This window comes from Drosophila gunungcola, unplaced genomic scaffold (genome assembly GCF_025200985.1).
Source record: "Drosophila gunungcola strain Sukarami unplaced genomic scaffold, Dgunungcola_SK_2 000001F, whole genome shotgun sequence".
Taxonomy (NCBI): domain Eukaryota; kingdom Metazoa; phylum Arthropoda; class Insecta; order Diptera; family Drosophilidae; genus Drosophila; species Drosophila gunungcola.
Window position 1 is genome coordinate 18,690,048 of NW_026453197.1, and position 8,958 is coordinate 18,699,005.

Consider the following 8,958-nt stretch of genomic DNA (forward strand, 5'->3'; position numbering starts at 1 on the left):
GTAAGTCTAGTCGAGATTAAGTGAGTTATTCTCCTGCAAATATATATTCCCAGCAGGGAGTTGACATTTTCCCACATTGCAGACGTTGATTGATGACCTTGGAGGAACCTCCTTCTCCGGTTTCAACTTATGACTTATATTGCCCTATTTTGTGTGCAACATTGAATAAAACTTATAAAACATTAGAGAACTAAAATAATTTTTTTGTTTTCTTTTTGTACTAACTTCATTAAAATAATAGAAAACAAATAAAATAATTTCAAAAAAGTAGGAATGAGGTTATTTAATTTTTCATAATTTTATTTGTTCACTTGGTCGTTCTTCCAGAACTTACTCAATTTTAATATTTTTTGCTTTGACTTGTTATTTTAAATAGGAAAATATAACAAAAAAATTGTAAATTTTTTATTCATTAAATGCATTGGAATCAAATATGAATTATTTCCCTTTTATAATCATTAATCATTGAATTGATTTATGGCAACCTTAATAAGTATTATAAATAAAATACAGTGCTTAGTGTTGTTCCGAAGTTGGTTAATTGTTAACAGGTGAGTGCAAGGCGTAATTGCAATTTGTGCAGCGTCATTGGGATAATTAAGTGAGTTTTAACTTGTTCACACACAATATGCTCATGTCACATCGGCAATGGCAATGATGTCAAATGAAAGGCAATGAAGCACTTTAAATGCAAAACTCACAATTTGCCAGACGGGCCTGCTGAAATCATTTAACGAGCTTGCCAAATTGCCTTTTGGAAAATGTTGGGAAAGTTGGGAAAGTGGCGGTGGGAAATGCATTTCAATTTCCACAGTCGAATGTCAGGATGTCCAGCTTGTGTCAGGATACATTGATTTATGTCCTCCAGGAGTCGAGAAAGAGAGAGGAATACAACATGAATCTTCATTTGTGAATCACATTTTAAATGGCAGTCAGTTCTGTCCTGTCTGACATTCAGTCAAGTATTTGTGCGTGCAAGCATAAGCACGGATTTACATATGAGGTAAAATTAATAAAAGCTTTTTAAAACAACAATACAATTTTGACAAAATGTAATGCCAATCATTTGTTCTATACAAACACGGATTTATAGAAGCTTTGAAAAAATATAGTTTTTCCAAAAACAAATAAATCTATCAGTACAATTATTTTTTATGTACACTACTTATGTTCTGAAAATACATGACAAAAATGTAATAATGTAATGTCAATAATTGGTTATTTTTCTAAATTTACTCTACTTACTCTACAAAAGGTCAAAATAATATAATGTATTTACAAATAACTTAGGTTTTAAGATTAGTACGTTGTTTTGTATTTTTTTTAAATTTATCTTTACAAAATCTTTCTGATTAGAATTAATTTTTCTATTCTATTGCTTATATCTGTATATCTGTGTGTGTGTATCCCCCATATACATATGTTTCAATTAGTGCATTGGATCCTGACTCTTCATTCAGCTCCACAAAAGGGAACCCCACCTTCAAGCTTAATTAAGGCAAGTGTCCAGCTTTATGTGCAGCTTTATTTATATATATGTTATATATATAAATATATGCAAATGCGTGTTTTTGTCTGCACTTGATGGTATTTGTTCAGGGCAACTTCACATGCAGGGCGAGATCCCTGCTAATGGAATTTACCCCAGACAATCCGGAATTCATTCGACTGCAAAATTTCTTGTTTTGATATGTTTGTGTGCATGTGTAAATGGAATTTTATAGTTGCCAGCAGAAGACACTGTATTTTGGCATAAACATTGGTTTCCGCACACTTCCTCCCTTTGACTCTCTTAATTATTTAATGGAGCTGCTGTTTTCAGGAAAATTGTTTCACAACATGTAGTCAAATTTGCCTAGTTGGAAGGCAAATGTTAAAAATTGGCCAGAAGGTAATATAAGTACCTAAATAACTTAATAATATATTTAAATAAATACAAAATTAAACACTATATTCTTTTCTTTTTCTTTTAATAAATAATTAAGTTATATATAATAATAAAATAAATAATAACTTTATACTATATATTGCTTCTAAGGTTATATTTTTGTATTAATTAAAATTTGAAAAGTCAAATTCCTAGGTCCTTCAGAAATTTACATGCAGCCAACTATTAAGGAAATGTCTTCATAACTTCGTGTTATTTGCTTAATGAAATTCCCCCGTCAGCATAGTACATCCTGTGCTCCTTAAACCTATCCTCATCCTTATCCAAGGCTGAGCTTTGGCTTATTGAAATGCTGAACATGGGGGACCTCGACCCCCCCGATTTCACCTCCTTGAAGCCTTTCCAAAACCAGCCAGCCAATCCACCCCAGGCCCACTTAAGTCATCCCCTTTTCCTGCTACAACAATGCAAATATTATTCCTTGACACCAGCTATAGAAAAGGCGGCTTGCCAGCTGCTGTCACAGGATCCCTTTGGTTATATATACTATATATATATATATAGCTGGGAACTTTTCACCCCACCCACTTGAAATATTTCTATTGCGTGGCTAATAACTTGTTGCATAACCAAAAATCCCCAATGCCTGCCATAAAGCACTTAATCAAGTTAATAAAAATTGACGGCTGGCACTCAAACAATTTGTATTTTGACTGCCGGCAGAATGAGGGGTGAAATTCAGGAAATGCTTTAGATAGTCGGCACTTTTGCAATTTGCTGTTTTTTTAAACTATGTGATGAATTCATTTAATTGAAGCGAATACCATCTCATACTTCTAGTAAATCACGTTGTTTATTTTTGAATTAAAATTACCTTTAAAAGGTGAAAAAAGATTATCCCGTTCTTAAGGTACAATTCTAGATTCACAATAAATTTTTTTTTGTCTTTGTATTTTTTAAATACTTGAATGCACCGCGACTAAAAACTAAACGGTCATCATGGTCAAAATACAAGTTTTTTGACGTGCCGTATTTTATAAAAATGTAAAGTACAGTTTTCTAAACCAGGTTTATTGATTTAGTTTGATTACATGAATTTGTGGTTTCCTAAAAAGTCCATTTAAGTTTTTCAAACTTAAGCTCAACTGCTTTAAAGTATATTTATCAAACATCTAAAGCTACTTCATGAATGAATAGCATTATGATTTTTCTGCCAGAATCGTGACATCCGCGTGACTGCTGCGACATATACTTTCCCCAACTCGTGAGTGATACGTGATTGGAAATAATTTAAGATGCTGCGATAAACCAATTTGCGCAAATTTAAGATGAAAGACGCGACAGACGGGCAACAGCCACGAAACATACACATAAAATGGGAGCATTTTCACAACTGTCATTGAAATGTCAACATAAATCTACTGACATCCAGTGCGAGTTTCTCGGTCTCGTTCTCGCTCTCGTTCTCGTGCTCTCTCTCACTATTTCGTCCTGCTGCTTTCGCCTTTTCTCCATATCTCTGCCTGCCGCTTTCCCCAGCGACTTTTGCGCGCTGCGTGACGTAAATGCTGATGAATATTTCTCATCTGTTGGCTGCGGTTCTCTGGCTGAAGTAGGTGGAGAATGAGCTGCCTGCTTCCCCTGCAGTTTTGTTATGTGTCCTGGATATTCACAGATGGCTTCCAACTCATCTGCACGGAAAATAACATTTCAACTTTTAAAAATAATTTAATTATTAAATTAAAAATAATTTTGTAGTCGCAGTATATACTGAAGTACCCTTTCCCTGTTCCCTTATATTCCCTACATGTTTTCCTATTTTACTTATAATAAAATCATTTATTGATATTAATAACATGGAAAAGATTTTTTTGAAACCACATAAATAAACTATTGTAAAACTTTTTTTCCTTTTTTACTTTTGAAAGTCAAATTTATTGATTTAGATATTCAATTTAAATAAAATTAAAAGAATTTAAAAAAGTTACTTTAACCTAAATACCTGATAAAATAATATTATTCTGATAGTTTTATAATTGTATATATAAAGATTTATTTAGTTTTGTTTTAGAAATACTTTTAAAACATTCATTAAATAATTGCCAAGGCTTAAATATAAAATTATATATAGAGAGTCCTTGTGTTGAATTTTATGAATAATAATTAAGAATATCATAAAATAATAATAATACATTCATTTAATAATTGCAAAGGCACAGAAATAAACATTAACTTAAAATAGCAGGCTGTAGCCATGTTTAAAATGTAGTTTAATAGTGATACAAAATAGAAATGTCAGAGAAGTTTGTCTTAATTGTAAAATTTTTTAAATATTATCTACAGTTTTATTTGGCAAGTGTAGAGCATAGCTAAGGAGAGAAGGCGGACTGTGACTCCCAGCAGCGAAATGGGCTTGTCAGTTTTGATGAACTATCTTTGGCTTCGCCGCTCGTCCTGTTTTGCTGCTAATGCTAATGCCTCTGACAGAGATCTATGTGCGGTCTGATTCATTCGAGTCCCATTCGCAGTCCCAGCTCCAGACTGACTCGTTCTTCGGGTTTCGGTTTCCAGACCTCGAGATGAGGTCACGTACAAACTGCGTCGACGTCCGCTTGTTTGGCTTATTAAATGTTTAGTTGTCCTGCCTCCAATTGCAGACGTATTCGGTTTTCGCTGTCGTCCTGCCCCTGCATTTAGTATTAATCTGGCTTAAATGTGATTAATGTCCGGTTTTGCAGAGAAAGGTTACCCTCAAGAGTCATGCGGTCGGACAAAGTCTGAGATAAACTAAGCCGGGATCAGCCAAGGTAATCAATATTGCCATTAACATTCAGAATTCAATTAGGAATTTGTCTGTGTCTGTGGGGCTTTTGGCCACTTGGGTGATGTCCCTGATAAATTTTAATTGGTTTAGAGAAAGCTAGTTTGCAACAGCTACTTAAGTCCATTAATTGTTTTCTTGCTGCTGGAGATTCTTGAAACTAGGGTTTCGAAATTGAAATTGAAAATCAATTTAATTAAGTTTTATTTGTTTTATGTATCCACTTAGGAGATATTTAAGTTTGAGTTCAGGGCTAAGGAAATTTGTAACTAATTTAAGACATCAATTTAAATTGGTTATAAGATACTTTGATTATTCTATGTTTTTTTATTATACCATTTATTTTTTTTTTTTTTAAATGAATTCAATGGCCTAAACAAAGAGTCCTCCCATTAAACCCATTCCATATTGTAACTAACACAATGGCTGTCTTAATAACTTCTTCGCCTGGAGTGAGTTTTCCCCCCGACCCTCGATTTCCCTTTTGAGGGAAACCCCCTTCGATTGCACCTTTGTTGGCGCCATAACTTAGTGGCAATATGCCCTGAGGTCACAGGGAGCAACATTCATTAGCTGTTTGCTTGAGCCGCTGGGTTTGCTTTAAAGTTGATTGTTTGCCATCAGTGCTGCTGTGCACTTTGTGGTTTAATTAAAGCCCAAGAATGGGGCTTACATACACACTATACTACTAGTTTATATGGGATGTGGGGAGGGCGGGGACTGTGGAGAGTGCGGCGAGTTGGCAGACAGGCGGCAGCTGCCTTAAACCAAATTACACTAATTGGGTTACCATATGACAGGGCAATGCGTCGACTGTGACATTTGTTTGCCATGGCTTGCCAATGCTTGCATTATGTCCGCCCACATCCTTCGCCCGGACAAACACAAACACACAACAACGCACACAAATGGCTGGTGTTGGCCTACACTCTGAATAAAACTTGAAAAACTAGCAAAATATTTACGATAGTTTAGGGATTTGGCCAGTAGGCTTTTCCTTTTTTTAACGGAAGTATATTGAAATCAGATATCTTAAATAATAAGTAATATAGTAAAAAATTATTAAAAATTTGAAGGAAACAACTTAAAAATAAAAGGAAAATATATAAACATGGATAAATTAAACTACTTTTTTCACAGTTCCCAAACATAAGAATCATCGAAAATAAAATCTTCTGGAAAATTTGTAAAAGGTCATATGTCTATAACCAATGCAGTTTAAATTTACAAATTTAAACTATGGATTGTTTCAAATTGAAATTTCAAAATGAACTGGCTCTAGCATATGATTTTTTTTCTATAAAATCAAGTTGTTTTCTAAGTGTACCATAAGCCTGGTCGTCAGTAAGTCCTTCACTCCACTGAGCGTTTGCATTCGAGGTTGCCAGCTTGTAATAAGCTGCAGAATCATTTTCCGCATGCCGGCTGCTTTGACAGCTGCAATACCACACATGGCTCAAAGGGTCGAAAAGGGGGGCATAGTGACATGGTTTACTGGCGTAGACCACACTCGAAATGGAACCCAAACGGAATCCGACTTAGTTAATTGAGTGGACAGCAGTCAGGTCTTTAAAAGTCAGGTTAAACTTCATTTAGAAAGATAACTTCATCAGTAATCCTGCATTGAAAGTCAATGTTACTGAGTCCCACTTTTCCAGACACAGATTTATATATAACAATTGAATAAAATTCTTCTCACTAAACTATAAAAAAAGTTTAAAGTTTTAAAGTTGTTAACTTGATATCAGAGACATCTGTGGCTTAAAACCAACTACAAATATTTAGGAATTCTTAAATCAGAACAAATTTATAATAAAATCGTTAGTTTTTTTATAAAAGTTATACAACTCAATTAGTCAACTTAAATTTATTATTCGGAAAGGTAAATCTTAAACCTTATACTTCAACGGCAGGTTCCATGGCTAAGGACCTGCTGTTCCCATTTCCAAGGGGATCCATGATGTCCTCCAGCATTCTATTGAGGGATTCGGAACCCAATGTGTACTCCTGTTTGTGGACACTGCGGTTGTGCATTGCATCTATGTAAACGTGGCAGGACTTCCGCTCACTGCTAAAAATGTGCTGCAGGACACTGCTGATCTGTTCGGATCCCAGGATCTTCGGTTCCTCTATGAACAAGGCATCGACCGCCGCCGTTTCCCGCTGGCTTGAAATCCATGCAGGCGACTCCTCCTCGTTGACCGTCTTGAAAAAGCGAATCGCCTGCGCGGAAGCTAAAAATCCAACTGAAAAAGAGGTCAGCCACTGAGCAATCGGAATCATCGGGTATGTGTTTGTCCTTGATTTTGATTCGAAACAGATTTTGGATAGGTTGAATTTCGTTTCGATTGCTACTATTTGCATTATTATTGAATATTATGATTATTATTAGTGTTTCATTTGTTAAATTCAAATACTTGTAACGGCTATATTTTTAAGTGTTGCGCGTTAATATTGGGATTTATTCAACACTACTTTTTTTCCACCAAGTGGTAGATTATTTTGATCAAACTTGCCACCTAGTCCCAAAAGAGTATGTGTTTCTCAAAATTATTGGCAGTGAAGAATATTAATTAATACTGTTAATGTTAATAAACGGATTATTCTTACTTTGTTTAATGGATTCTTTGCAGTAAGACGAGCCAAAATATCGTTGCAAAATATACTTGTTAGTCAATAATAAGCAATAATACATATTATACTTTTTTAGAACTTAAATAGTAATGTATATGCCAGTTCACATTCCGATATATCGGTTACAAACTCCCACCTCCAGCCAGCTGTTAACGCCCACAGTTTGATCGATGTGGCAACTCTGTTCGTCCACCAAATAAAAACATTACAATTTTCGCTTAAATTTTGGAGTTTTCAACCTATTTAAGCGATGTTACCGGGAGTTGGAGTCTTCGGAACCGGAGAGATAGCCAATGTCTTAGGTTCCACTGCTGCGGGAGAAGGGATTCGAGGTGCGGGCCATTTGGGGTAGGACCCTGAAGGAGGCCAAAGAGACGGCGGCCACGCAGAACGTGCAATTCCATACAAACGTTATCGACGATGTCCTGCTGCGAAAGGATGTGGATCTGGTATTCATCGTTTGCCAGCCATTTCTGCACGCGGAGATCTCGGTAAAGGCGCTGGGCATTGGCAAACATGTGGTGTGCGACAAGCCAGCAGGCTTGCACCAGCAGGATGCCCTCAAAATGGTGCGGGCCTCACAGTATTATCCCACTTTGATTTCCCTGGTCAATCATCCTTTGCGATTTCTGCCCGCCTTTACGCACATGCGAAGATGTCTACAGGAGGAGCTCATCGGGTCCATTGGCGATGTGGTTCTCATGGATGTGCGCGTCCAAATGGGCACCCTCTTCCCGGAGAAATACAATTGGATGTGCGATGCCCAAATGGGCGGGGGAGCCCTAATCTTGTGGGTTCTGTGGTGGATTTGGTCACCTTTCTGCTGCAACAGCAGGCCATCCGGGTGCATGGAGTCCTGCGATCCTATACCAAAACCTACGCCGGCCATCAATGGCATACGACAAATCACGGCTCCAGATTTCTGCAACTTTCAAATGGAACTGGCCACCGGAACGCTGGTCACTGTAGCCCTCCACAGTCACACAGTGCCTGCGAAAGCCTTCTCCCAGGAGGTGCTCATCTATGGCAGCAAGGGTCACCTTGTGGTGCGTGGCGGTGATCTCTTTGTTCTCAAGGAGGGCCAACCCAAAGAGGAAGCTGTCTACGTGGATGTTCAGGATCTGCACTTTGCCACTAATAACTCTTTGCTGCCTCGTCCCTATATCAAAGGACTCTGCAAAATGGTTGGCGCTCTGAAAGAAGCCTTTGGCAGCAAGGAATCGTCGTGGGTAAAGGCACCCGTCTCCACAGCCGCCACCTTTGAGGATGGCCTCTATGTCCAGGCCGTGGTGGAGGCCATCAGGAAGTCCAACGAAACCAGACAATGGCAACGTGTCCAACTATCCACCGATAGCCCCCTGAATCACGATCAAATCATTCGATATGCACGCATGTCCACCATGTAAGGGAATCGTCGGTGTTAGGTGCAATATCTCCAGGATTCCAGTATATATTTTTATATATTTTTTGTGTTTAGTCTTTAAGTATTTAAAAAGGTTGAGGCTTTTAAGCCTGCATCACCTCCATCAATGTATTTAACTTATTTGTATGGCATCTGCATTTTGCAACTAATAAAATTTATTTAATTGTTGGACTGTAAATTTATTAAAGAGTT

General features: G+C 37.1%; 2 protein-coding genes across 2 annotated transcripts; one reads left to right on the forward strand and one right to left on the reverse strand.

The window, feature by feature from the left end:
• Window positions 1-6,557: 6,557 nt before the first annotated feature.
• Window positions 6,558-7,077, reverse strand: LOC128262583 (uncharacterized). Its single transcript, XM_052996923.1, has one exon. It carries the CDS (start codon window positions 7,071-7,073, stop codon window positions 6,606-6,608), a length of 468 nt encoding a protein of 155 aa, XP_052852883.1. The 5' UTR covers window positions 7,074-7,077; the 3' UTR covers window positions 6,558-6,605.
• Window positions 7,078-7,490: 413 nt separating this feature from the next.
• LOC128262576 (glucose-fructose oxidoreductase domain-containing protein 1) lies at window positions 7,491-8,944 on the forward strand. The gene is given in 4 exon segments (XM_052996915.1): window positions 7,491-7,644; window positions 7,646-8,123; window positions 8,126-8,220; window positions 8,222-8,944. Coding segments are annotated over 4 exon segments (1,152 nt in total). The 5' UTR covers window positions 7,491-7,593; the 3' UTR covers window positions 8,750-8,944.
• The last annotated feature ends 14 nt before the right edge of the window (window positions 8,945-8,958 follow it).